A 13,628-nucleotide genomic window follows, 5' to 3' on the forward strand; every position below is an offset into this window, starting at 1 on the left:
ATCTCTTCCTGACTCTCAACATCCAGTAGCTATGTATAATTTGTTTCTTGAAAAGAGAGCGCTTTTCCAGATCAAGAACTGAATTTGGAAGAATGAAATGCAAGTGATTATTCATTCTTAAACTGCAGCAACTGGGCAAAATTGATTACAGCATGCTAAAGTTAAAGCAAATAGAATGGTATTTTTGTTACTATAGTACAATCACATACTGGAATGGAATACCACAAAGTGCTGCCACAGTGGCCACTGGCATTCATGATCAGATGGCCTAGTTCAGGGTTTTTCAAACTGTTCCTCAGAACCCCAGGATTCCATGAGAACTTGGTAGAGGTCCATGAGAGATTAAGGGGAAAATTCATTTGAACACAGCTAATTTTCCATCACTAGGATGTTGCCTATTGATCAGAAGTTTGGGGATTTTTTTTTTTAAACTAACAAATTCCACAGGAAAAGTTTGACAATCCCTGGCCTAATTCACCCATAAAGGTAAAATAAAACTTTTATCCATGGTTCCCTAACAATCCAAAATGCCCTGATTTGCATTAACACTAAGCCAAAAGCCAACATACTATATTATGGCTTAGTGTTCTCTCTGAACCAGGTTAATATCTCCATTGGTGGCTAATAGAGCTGTTAGCCAAGTTACCCATCTCCATTTTCATCCTTCTGTATAACTCCTAATGTTATAACATTCTATAGGGTTATCTAGATATATTGGGTTTGGGAATTACAGGGCCAACATAGCTGGAGTTTGCCAGGTTGGGGGAGGCTGAGTTAGATTTTCTATCCTCTGCCTGTTCCGGCTTTCCCAACTTTTTCCAACATTATTCAAAGGCTGCGGGTGGCTCCTGACTTGAGTTTAGTGTATGGGCAGGAAGAGCCCACTCAACTTAATTATGACTCAGATCCTTCCTTGTGTATAACTTGTCTCCTAGAAATGATTGGAGAGACCTGTTACTTGTTTCAAATAACCGATCTTAATATTATGCTATTTATGATGATGCCAGTGCAACCTACTTTCTGATCAGTGATCACCAAGCAACTCCAGTCAGCACAGCCCAAAGTGGGAAATGCTGGGAGATGTAGTTTTGTAACACCTGGTGGGCCAGATGCTACTCATCTATCATTTATACAGACATACAACCTAAGCATTGTGCAAGGTGTCCACTCTCCAAAAGATTATTGTTCCCCCAAAGATTTCTAAGTGAACCCTTTCTGCCACAGTCTTCAGTAGAGAAGAATATCAGTTTTCTGTTTAATTTACTGGTTTAATTTCAGCAAAACTCCTCCCTGTTACACATGCAATGCATACTCCCCTTGTTCCCTTCACTTGTCTAGAGCAGCAAAAGATGGTCCATATTTGCCCATCATCATTTATAATGATTTGCTTTAGTGATGGTATTGCAGCTGAACTTCCCAGTGGAAAAAGAGAGAGAAAGCAAAAATCAAATGCAATAAACATACTTTTAAAAGTCAGCACTCATGCCATGCTTGTAATTGTCTAAGGTAAAGTTAGGTCCAACCAAAATGGATGCAAATGCAAAGAAATTCAAATAATCAAACCCTTGGTATTCAGGGATAAATCAACCAGTGTTGTATGCCCGGAGAGTCCACAGTTGTCTAGTCACACTGACAACATTGATAGGATAATTGTAACTCTGTTGATCTAACTGTAGGTGGTGTGGCAATGTGCACCTTTCCCCAGCTTTTAGATTATTCTAAAAGATGAATCAAATACATCCTTCTGCATGATCCACAACCATGGTTTGTTCTTCTAGTTCTACTAATTACAACAGATTCAGATCTGAAACTTTAGTTTCATTTAGTTTAGAGCATTAACCTAACAGCGCAATCCAAAACATTTGGCTATGCAGCCTACATACTTTTTGTCACATAGAATACAATGTGGTTATCTTTAGGGAAAGCATATATGTATGCAATGATACTAAGAATGAACACTTAAAGGAAAAGCACGGCTTTAGTCTTATGAGCCCATATCCTGAAACAAGTATCAAAAAACAAAGCAGAATATATAAGCTTGGACTATAATGTATTAAGTTTCTAACTTTTCAAAAGCAAGACAGTATGGTTGCTGGATGAAATATATATTTCTAATGAGATGGAAGTTCTTAGTCTATTGTACAGATGCTAAGCCAGTTCAAGGCTTTTATGCTGCCTTTAGAAATTCTTGACTTTTTAGGAGGATTTCGGCCAGAAAGCCCTTCAAACAGAGAATGACCCTTTGTAAAACTAAACATTCTAAGACTGTATTCCCTCACCGAGTTAGGCCATAATATGGCTTGTTGGCTATTGTTATAGCATAATACAAGAATCCAGCAAGAATCTAGCCACTGTACTTTGTAAATCCTATTGGGCAAACCTGCCAACTGTGTTTTGTTCAATAAACTATATCTGGTATATCTAGTCAATAGACATTAACTCTGAACTTCTTTTACTGCAGTCCCGAAATATCTTCCAACCACTTCATTAAATATTGGTGGGACAAGGGCTGAAAATTGGAAACACAAGAGAACTGTAACCATAGTCTTTTAATCATAATCATAAACTCTGCCCCATCCTAAAACCTGATAGAGTAGAAATGAAAAATGTCAGTCCCATTCTATTGTATGCCAAGATTCTGCACACTTTGGGCAGTTACTCTACCCACTGCCCCCCTAAAAGTTACATATCCCTGGCCACCACAGGGACACTTCTGGCTTAGTGTGAAATGCAAACTAGGCCAACGAGTGTCTGGAGAGTCCAGATGACTCCAGGAGCAGTTCACAGAACCAAATACTCCTGAATCTAGCTCGTAATTTGTAAGGAGTCTGACGCAGACAGATTGGAAGCAAAGACCATAATGCAGTTGTCTGTAAAAGCATATGCATTTTAGTTTAAAAGAAGAGTCACATCTATCAAATTCTTATTTCAACCCATCTTGCACGCTTTATAACATCATGTCAAAACACATCTTAACAACAGTCTTTTACGTGAATAACATTCCATCCTTGATTAGTCTTCTCCCTTTTATTCAGGAAAATGCATTGCAAACTTAATAAGAGTTTAATATAATATCCAAACAAATGCACACGTGATGATTCCCTCCTGCTGCCACAAAAATCCATCCAGATTTTTGGTTTTCTTATAAGAGATGGTCTTGCCTATCTAGATACTAACCTTTTCTTTTCTCCAGTGTGAATGTAGTCGTGGGGGCCCCTCGGGCCAACACATCACAGCCTGGTGTGATAGAAGCAGGTTCTGTCTATTTGTGCCCTTGGAAACCTAATGGCAGTAATTGCATCCCCATTGAGTTTGACACCAAAGGTGAGTGGCTTCCCACAGTCTGGTGTGTAAAGCCATATTGTGTGCGAGCAGTTGCTACCACTATCAGGAAATGGGAAGGTGGAGGAGGAAACAATTTGAAGTGAGGGATGTACCAGTTGAGTGTGTGTGTGTGTGTGTGTGAGAGAGAGAGAGAGAGAAGGACAATGTGTCTGTCCTTAACAGACTCATAAGCTAATTGAGTGCAAAATAATAACTGGAAAGAATAAGATTTGGCTGAATCCTCTTCTGAGGTGTAGCTGAGAGAAATATGAGGAGTTTTAGGGTAGCTAATTGATATAAAGAATGAATGCCATCCTATCTTTTCAGTCACATGTGGCCTGAGATCCCATATGGCCTTTGCTCTAATTTCAAAATCAATTTCCAAATGATCAGCTCACCTCTGGCCAGAGTAAACAGTTTCTTCACTGATATCTTGATGGCCAAAAGCGAGTGAGAAGAGGGTGCAAGAAAGTAAGTGGGGGTAGGGAAAGAAGGAGATGGTGGAGACAAGACAGGGAGGTTGCAGAAGAAACGAGAGAAAAAGGAGAGTCCTACTCACGTACCACTAGTGTTGGCTCTGCCCAGTACCAGCATATTAATCTCCAGCAGATTAGAGAATGTAAATTTAGATAGTTCAAGACCATACATTAGTAGCTCAGAAATTATTTGGGGGCAGGATGATGCTTGCAGTATTTATCTTCTTTAATCATTTATATTTTGTCCATGCCACCATTGCTGCCAGGTGATCAAGTGAAAAAACTTGGTCTCATTACCGTGAAAACCTTCAAGTCCAAACAGTGGTTTGGAGCATCTGTAAACACCTGGAAACAAAATATCATGGTGGGTACTGGTTTCTGATTGTCTCCAAGAAACTGCAAAGTTAGTGAAATAAAATTTAGCACAAGTTGAACATTTAGCCAAATGATTTCAGATTTTGACCTTAACACGCTGACTTTCATAATTTTAATTTTGACAGGCAGCTTTGAAAATATTGACCCTTAGTAATATATTATAGTTCAACTTAAAGAAATAAAGCCATTATTTTTTAAATATGAGATGCCTTTTGACTGCTAAAGTCAGTTAAAAATAAGAATAATTTGCTAGCAACAAATTATGATATGATCCCCTAAAGAAGTCTGGGAATTTGATAAGGAACAAAGAACTATTCAATGGAATTCCCTTGACTTTCCAGTGATTACTTTGTTTTTTTTTATAAGAACTTTATTAAGTTATAAAAAGCATTAGGATAAAAGCAAACAAGAACTAATGATCAAGAAGAAAAGTAGAAAGCAAGGAAGTTAGAGAAAGAAAATAAAAGTGGTGGAAAATAGAGAAAAAGAAGAGAAAAAAAATACAAAAAGAATAACTTCCAACTTCTTATACAGCAGATTTAAATTAATCATATAACAATCTCTAAAACTATCTTGACATACATATTTTGTATAATCTATTAATTCAACTAATCATCAAATCATAATTCCATTTTTTCTGTCTCCTGCAAAAAGTCCCAAAGGGGCTCCAGTGATTACTTTGGAACACTAAGTTCAGGTCTGCATTTAAATATCTTTCTGCACCTCTGGTTCATTTCAAGAGGCATACTGTAAGAAATTCCCCAGTAGAGTTTTGTGTATGTGCCATTGGCTCCTTGTTCTAGTTTTTTAACTGGAGGTGAGAAAACCTTTGCCTTTGATCTGCAGAGGGATGGGTAATGTGTAGTCCTCCAGATGTTTTTGAATTCCAACTGCTTTCAGCTCCAGCCAGCAAAGGCAATGATGAGAGATCAGGAACTGAAGTTAAGATCTGGAGGGCTATTATTTGTTGCCTACAGTACTAAAACTTCATGCCAAACAAGAATGAATACAAAGAGCGTAAGCTAAAAAAAACCCTGGCCATTGGCCTTGTCCCCACACTCCATATGTTTAACCTCCCTGCTTGCTGCTTGCTCAGAAAATCATTGACAATCTAGATTTTACAAATCAGGGGCCCATACACATATGGGTGTGCAAATGTGTAATATAATCTTAAACATAGGTGGGATCTTCTATCCCTCCACTATACATGATGACTTTTTTAGAGAGTGCCAAATGACAAGAATGATTTTGGCTTGACAAAATGGCTCAATTTGTCAATAGCATTGTCTTTGATTTGTACTTCTTCCCAATTTAGTTGAAATTATTTTGTTTGACAACTTTTACTCCACAACAGGCTCATTGTGTCTCACTGATTGTTAGTGCTACAACATATCCTCTCCCTCCTTTCAACCTGTCAGGCCTGTGCCCCACTGCAACACTGGAATGCTATGGAAGATGAGGAAGAGGCCACCAAGACTCCGGTGGGCAGCTGTTTTTTGGCCACAGGAGACCATCAGAACTTCTTTGAATACTCTCCATGCCGTCAGATTAAAATGCACTCTCTTCACAAATCAAACTCAAGTGAGTTTGTATGTACAATACAATACAAGTGTAAATCTTAAAATCTCAATAAAATACTATTTAAAAAAATACAATGCAAGTGAGTATTGTAGGTACATGGTGAGGAATGGAGGAAGGTGACTATCTAAAGGAAGATGCCCTGCCTAAAACCTTCCATGGCCTAGTAATCTTCCCATGTGTTGGGACTACAACCAACCAGTAGGTTATAGAGATGCCTTAGGGGTACCTTTGCTCTTTTGGTCCCCAAATTTCTTCAAGCTTCATGCCTGGTTATGCAAATTGACCCAGTAATGCTGTGCCACATAAATGATTCACAAATAGGCTGCCTGAATTGTATCACACAAGCTTTCTCAGAAACACTGATGATTAACATATATACTCATGGATAAGATGAGAATTTTAGGTTCCAAAATGCACCCAAAAATTGGGTTTGGATTATCTGGGGATGGGCTTATCTGCAGGTATATACAGTAGGTTTTTCCCTCAGCTTTTTGAAGGTACCCATATATCCTGTATATACTTGCAGATAAGCCATCCATGGAGAAGTGGGCCCTCAAATTGTTAACCAAAATACCATGAAAAATGCACAGCCCTCAGGTAAGCCACATGGATGGTGCATTTTTCATGGTATTTTGAAAAATTGAGGGTCTGCTTCTCCACAGATGGGCTTATATGCAAGTATGTATGATACAATTCATTTTTAGTGTGTATTTTCTGAAAGAAACACATTAGAGGTCAGCCTTGCCTAAAAGTCTCTGGCTCTTATTTGCTGATGTTTGGGAGAGCTTATGACTATGGCCACTCAAACGTGACAGGAGAAATGCATTCTCCCTATGCCAAGTGGCACTCTTGCATGCTTGAGAGTTGCATCCTGATCTTCAGAGAAGTGGCCCTGTTAGGGAAGTCCCACTTGGGATGGGAGGGCAGGCAAAAAATCCCTGGAGGGGGAGGCATAATATTTAAGATGATGTAGGGATAGGATATTGAGGCAAGGAAAATAAATGCTTCTCTCTGTTGTATCACATACGCAAATCAACACACATAATTAATACAATAGAATTGTGACAGCAGCAGGCTCTATCCTGCCCCCCAAAAGGTCTGAATGGTGCTACCTCAGCCTGGCTTTCCAGGCTAAGACCTTTCCAAAGGCAGACTGGAGAGGCCTTCCTCATGTAGCCACTTTTGTGATAAATGCAGCAAATCTTCAGCGATGTCATTTTTACTATATTTTTACTGAAATGAGGACGGGGGGTGGGGAGATTTTCCTGTCAGGCTAAGGTATGTGGTGGGAGGGAGGGAGGGAAGGAGGGGAAGAGCAGTAGATAAACAACATAAAACTCCATCACTGAGTCCTTTGCACCCCTTTGGATAATAATTAAAAAAATATATATCCAAATTGTCACTGACCATGAAGTTTGTCAAAGCAAAACCAAAGGAAAGAATAGTTAAATAATGTAGAATAGAGAAGCAAAATGTTTAATTAATTATTGTACTAAAACATGCATTAAATATTTAGGCAGCAAATCCCAATGGCTATAAAATAAGGATTCATACAGGACAACATTTGCCTCTGAATTTCCTGACCTGCTGCCATGAAGGCTACAATCCTGCCTGCAGAAATGGCCTGTCAGTTATAGGCAAACTATCAGTGTTTATTACCGTCAAAAGACCCCAACATATATAGATGAACCAGGCAGTCAGCTCAGGCCCTAAGATAACGAGAGCACCAAAATTCTGAGGAGAAAAAAAATGAAATCTGCCCTTGGCGGTCGGAGCACCAATTGGACGGCTGGCCTAGGCTGCCAATAGAACCGGTAAACTTGAAAGGTGGGTTAGGGAGGAGCATCTGGATCTCTCTCTAGGAAGGCTCCCTAACCTCACATGACTGTTGACCTTTTCTCCTCTGTTTCCTTTCATAAGCAAATGACAAGCGTTACTGTGAAACTGGATTCAGCTTCACCATCTCTCAGGTGAGCTTTGTAGGTGAAGCATGCAAGAGGCACTGAGAGGGACAGCCATTCTGCAAACTCCAAGTGGCTGACTAGCATGGTTACCTCTAGAAGGGATGGAGGAAGTTCCCAATAACCTTGTACAAACTTAGATTCTTATCGTGTTTCTGGGGATCTGGGGAGGCAAGAGACTTTGACTCAGCTGATTATTGTAGAGCAAACACACTGTCATATGTGTTCCAGCCTCCTGAAAAAGTTGATAGGGAGATGTGAGGAATGAAAATTGGTTTTCCTAGCAATGGATGTATGTAATTCCCTTTGTGCTTCTTGGTCACTGAGGGAGAGGGGCAACTGACAACATGTGCACCATGACACAAAGGATGTGACTTGCTTGCATCAGGTGTAAGTATGTAATTACATCATTTACACAATTGCATCATGATACATGTGTCATTTTGACACCATTGTTGCTTCTTACAGATATCTCTATGTCCGATGGGGGTGTGTAACTGAGCAATATGCATCCGCTCCCATGCATGTATAGCCAGCTTCTGCCTCAGGGACCAAACAACTCTATGCCTTTTCTAGAAATGTCTACCCACTAAATGCTGGAAATACTGGTGTTGTACATGAATCTTTCTTGCAAAGACCTAAACAGGCAGGCAGAAACTGGCATATAAGAGCTGGGTTGACTCATCATGCTAACATATATTTATTTTTGAATAAGCACAATTGTTCATACACTCAGCCATTAAGCCATGGTTTATAAATCATAATGACTGAGTATAAACGATACAGTGAACCAAAATCCAACCATGTCTTTTTCACACTTCTTTTTGCAAAATTCAGGAAGATAATGAACAAAAATGAGTGTGAAATTGACATACCAGATGTTCTAGTATTCTCTGATTGTGGCTTGAAGCCTGTATTTCTTTTCCTGATGTTCTTGTCTTCTCCCCGCAGTCTGGGACGCTGATGCTTGGGGCACCAGGTGGATATTACTTCACAGGTAAATGTGTCAACTGTTATGAGCACCAAGAAAACTGTTGCCCTCAAGATAGTGTGCCCTGTTCTTGCTACTCATTTCAAAAAGGATATTGCAGATCTGGAGAAGTTGCAGAAAACAGCAAGAAAAATAGACAAGGAATTGGAGCAGCGCCCTCTATGGGGAAATGTTATACCTTGGTCTGTTTAGCTTAGGAAGAAGAACAAGTAAGGGGATAAGAGACCACAATAATAATATAATATACTGTGTGAAATTGGTAAACTAAACTCATAATCTTAGACCAGCATTTCTCAGCCTTGGCTGCTTGAAAATGTGTGGACTTCAACTCCCAGAATCCTCCAGCCATGCTGAAGTCCACACATTTTCAAGCGGCCAAGGCTGAGAAATGCTGTCTTAGACATAAGGCTAAACCAAAAACTGGAAAATGGGAAATTCAGGCCAGGCAGAAGGAAGAACTCCTTCATGAATTATGGAAGGGGAGCTGAATATAGAACTATAGACCTCTAATTTGGACAGCATTCATGAAGGATGACAGTCAGTGTCTATATTATTATTATTTGCCCAGTATCAGAGACAGTAAGCAAGTTTCTGAGAGGAGGATGGGGCTAATTGTACTTATGTCCTGTTTGTGGACTTGCTGCAGGCATCTTGTTGGCTACTGTGGGAACAAAATGCTAGATTAGAAAGGCTTTTTGTTCAGATCCATCATGGCTGTTCTATTCTTAAAGGTGCAGTGAGGGCAGAAACAGGAAAGGAAATATATACATGGCCTTTGGTTGCTAGATTATATTGTCTACCTTATGAGAAAATAGGTGAAGCAGGGAGAACCAGGAGACCCATTACAGAGGAAGCTCTGCTCAGTTCTTCAGGTGATGATGATTCTTTTACCACCCAAGGTGGACAGGAGAGGAAGCACTGTGTAGATCACTGTTTCTCTACTTGAGCAACTTTAAGATATGTGGACTTCAACTCCCAGAATTCCCCAGCCAGCAGTTCTGGGAGTTGAAATCCACACATCTTAAAGCTGCTCAGGTTGAGAAACACTTGTGTAGATGGGGACCTGCAGTCTCCCATCTAGCCTTGTCCAGTTAGGGTTCTGCTGCCATTATAGAGAAATGTGTGCTTTGGCTTCCTTTAGGTCTGATCTATTCAGTTGCCCTGTCAGAGGTTGAAGCAAAATATCCTCACTCTTCTTCTACCTTGTTGTGGCATGTGAACTCAGAGCTGGTAACATGGAATTATTTAGAGCTGGAATATGATGATGGATACCGGGGTGAGTTGGCAATTCTTTCTCTTCAGTAGAGTCTGGATGCATACAGAAGGGTCAAGGTGGAACATACCAGATGAGTTCAGGAATTCCCAGGAGTTGGCCCTAACAAATTTAGCAAGTGTTCCTCTTTTTTGAGGCACCTCTTTTGCCCTTTGTGCTCATTGCTGATCTGCCAGGAGTGGGCCATCAACCATCTTCATACTAGAGGTGGCCCTTGACCTAATTCTAAACCAGGGGTCTCTGCATGGCGGTAGGATTTTAAAAAAAAGTCAAGATGGTAGGTGTGACCATGCAACAGAAGGCCTACAGAAGCATGTAAACAAAGGGGTGGCACTTCAATTGCACAATCATGGCCACCATCTTGACTTTTTGGACTCCTGCCGTGGACACTCCTGTTCAAATGGCTTCTATGAGTAGTCAGCTCAACCCTGTGCCAAATCCATCTCCTTGCAATACCCTGACTGGCCGGGAAAAGAGAAAAAGAGATAGAAAGAAGGGGCAAAAAAGAGAGAAAAGCACATCACACCTCACTTTTGGCCCTGACTTTGCCAGCTGCTTAACATGCAGCAACCATTGGTAAAAGATCTTAAATTTTTAGTAAACAGCAATAACTGTGCTCATTCAAAATAATGTTCTATAGTCTGCTTTTCCTAGGCCTAACTGCTCAACTGTTCCCCCTCCTGAGAAATGATCTCTTTAGTCTCAGAAATATTATCATATGCTGCTCCCATATTATTTGAAATGTCTTCTTAGCTATTAGGATCTTTAAAATTATTCATTCATTCAGAAGAGTTATATGCCACCCTTCCCGTGTAGTGGCACAGGTCAGGAAAGGTTAGTACAGAAGCTGAAATTCTCAAGATGGAGAATTCTGCACTCAAAGCCACATTCTTGATGTTTGCTCTTATTTGGATGAATGCATGCTATAGGTATGCCTTAAGCAAGGGACAGTCCTCAGCTGGGGCAGCTGAAGTTGTGGTTCTATGGGAGTGGAACCTGGAGACCAGGATGGTTTCAGATAAAGGCTATGTAGAAACACATGCAGAGGTGTGCAAAATAAAAATTACCTGATACTGAGATGGTCAAACCTGTCCAAAACAACTTGCAATGCTTGCAGATGTGATAACTGTCATCCTGTTTGATTCCCCAGGGAAGATATATTTTGATAGCCTTGCCCTGGGATTCAGGGGATAGGTACTTCATGCTGAGGTCCACAAATCACCAAATCCTTCCTTCCACGCAGGGTATTCTGTGGCTTCGGGGGAGTTTAATGAAGACTCATCATCACCAGGTAACAGAAGGAGTTTCTTTTTTCTCTGGGATGGAGTAGATTGGGGTCAACAGACTTGGCAAGAGACTTGCTTCCCGACTATTTTGTTGTTTAGCTAAATTTAACTTGGCCTACTTGATCCTTTTTGGCAGGAATTTGAAATGAATATTATAACATTCACATCAGTTGTTTGCCTGTAGCATTAGCCAAGAGCACCCAAGCTTTTAAGAGTATCTGTTTAATATCTAATTAAGCTGTTAAGCCTCTCTAGTCTTAATCTCCCCACCCAAAGATCAGGAATTTAGTAGGCACCAGGATTCAGCCGGAATTCCATGCCTAGAACATGGACAACTTAGCCTGCCAGGTGTTTTGCAACCTCTGAGATACTCTTCTGTTTGCAGAATGTGTAGTGGGCATTCCTAACAAGAGCCTAACACAAGGAGGGGTGAGTACAAGATATGAGCAGGAGAACTATGAAGGGAGGGACAGAGGGCCTGTTTTGTCTCTTTCACAGAAGAAAGTGCAAGCCAAACAAAAACAAATTCTTATGTAAAGGGACACTTAGCAGCCTTTTTAGAGAGCCTCTTTAGGGTCAATTTACATACTCTGAATCTGGACCTTGGCACTGGGTTGTAGGCCTGAACAATGGCACAGATTATGACCTCCTTTCCATGTATGCACTGAAGCATTTTGTATATGTTCCTGTTCCATTTATTGTAGGATTGAGCAGTAGCTATTAATGAAGAGGCCTTTATTATTATTTTTTTATCACTGCACTGAAAACAAGTCTGGGTTCATAAGAAACAGTGACAATCAAATAGCAAGTATTCCCACCTGTTTTGGGCCAGTGAGCATGTTTGACACTTTTCTATGGGGATTTGCCCAGAATGACTACCATGGAGGATGTTTGTCCATTCGGAATCTCAGCCTTACAATATGGGCTTTCTGTTCCCAAAATGCCCTATTGATTTGGAGCTCCATCTGTTCTTTTTCTAACCCCTGGGTGGTGCTGTGCTACATTTTTGATGGCAGGGCTAGGTAATCTCTTGGACTCCAGTTCCCATCTACCAAGCCAGCATAACCAATGGACAGAGATATGGAAATGTTGGCTAAGCAATATCTAGAAGGACACTGGTTTTCATACTGTCCTGTGAACACTGTTGGATATAGAAATGTATGCTTTCCTTGTATATTCTGGTTTCTTGGAAAATATAAATAGCTGGATCCCTTTGAGAGGACAGAGCTTTAATCTACTCGACTCTTTGCCCCCATTTCTTATCTTAGGTGGAAATTCTTACCAGTAGCCCTAGGTTCCAAATTCTTTGGAGTCTCTCCAGTGAGCAGGTAAAAAATCTTTCACTCACATGGTTTTCTCCACTTCTGACCCATCAACAAATTTCTCTAGCTAGTTCCTTCCAGATAGGTTGGAAATGTTGCTACCTGAGAATTCTTCCTCTTGTAATCCTATCTGGAAAGCATGATGCTGGGGAGCACAGCCTTATACTCTTTCCCGAGCTGGACAGAGTGGGGGAGAGCCAGGGGATTTAGATAATAAATACGCCCTCCCTCATATTTTTAAGTATTGCTGGTTTCACTCATGCCTTGGTTCACTGGAAGCATTTTTCTTTTTCATAAAGCCTAAGAAGGCAAGTGGGATTCCTGGACAAGTAAATTTGAGCCCTTGCTCTTCATGGCTCTTAAATGTTTCCAGAAAGTCACTGGCCTAGTAGGACTGGGAATTGGCCAATGCCCCCCAACAGGAAGTAATTCCCATGTGGCCATTTGTTTGATAGGAAGGCAGGCTATCAGCGTATCAATGCATAATAAGTTTCCCATGATGTCCCATGATTTTTCCTTTTGCAGGTGGCATCATATTTTGGGCATACAGTGGCAGTTGCTGATATCAATGGAGATGGGTAAGGCTAAAGGAGGGGGCAAAGCAGCCAACATTTGATTTGGATCTGATACAGCTTGGTGGGTGGGCAGCCATTAAATCCACCAAACTCCTGTCTGAAATTAGGGACTTCCATCATCCTACTTTGTGAGGGCTTAATACAAAGACTGTTCTAAAGCAGGGACTCAAGGAGTAGGTTCAGGAGCATCAGTGGCAATACTTTGGGTAGAACTAGATATAAGAGTGGAAATCCAGGGACCACAGATAATGGAGGCCCTGTGTGATCACCTAGAGAAGCCTATAAAGTATTAAAGCTTTGATGGATATAGGCAAGCCTAGCCAACAAGGGCTGATGCTGCTGATGACACCATCTTTTATTTTTTTCTCATTCCTTTAAAAAAAATATTTTACAGCCAAGGAGTTAGCTGCACAGTCACAGATGCCTTTTTCATTATTTCTACTTTTCAAATAAACAACAAAAGA

The 13,628-nt window shown here is 40.6% G+C and overlaps 1 protein-coding gene across 2 annotated transcripts in view; it reads left to right on the forward strand.

Annotated features, from left to right (window-relative positions):
* Nucleotides 1–13,628, forward strand: part of ITGA2B (integrin subunit alpha 2b) — a 42,579-nt gene that overhangs the window by 1,829 nt on the left and 27,122 nt on the right. For both annotated transcript variants that reach the window (XM_007423454.3, XM_025163556.2), the window contains exons 2-11: nt 3,194–3,324; nt 4,067–4,164; nt 5,594–5,756; nt 7,677–7,726; nt 8,669–8,714; nt 9,850–9,984; nt 11,225–11,272; nt 11,653–11,696; nt 12,536–12,595; nt 13,115–13,167. In XM_007423454.3, coding sequence (XP_007423516.4) covers nt 3,194–3,324; nt 4,067–4,164; nt 5,594–5,756; nt 7,677–7,726; nt 8,669–8,714; nt 9,850–9,984; nt 11,225–11,272; nt 11,653–11,696; nt 12,536–12,595; nt 13,115–13,167 — 828 coding nt within the window. The remainder of the gene's footprint in view (nt 1–3,193; nt 3,325–4,066; nt 4,165–5,593; nt 5,757–7,676; nt 7,727–8,668; nt 8,715–9,849; nt 9,985–11,224; nt 11,273–11,652; nt 11,697–12,535; nt 12,596–13,114; nt 13,168–13,628) is intronic.

Source organism: Python bivittatus, unplaced genomic scaffold, assembly GCF_059951505.1.
Source record: "Python bivittatus isolate LINGU-HERP-01145 unplaced genomic scaffold, Pbiv_v1 ctg000410_np1212, whole genome shotgun sequence".
NCBI lineage: Eukaryota > Metazoa > Chordata > Lepidosauria > Squamata > Pythonidae > Python > Python bivittatus.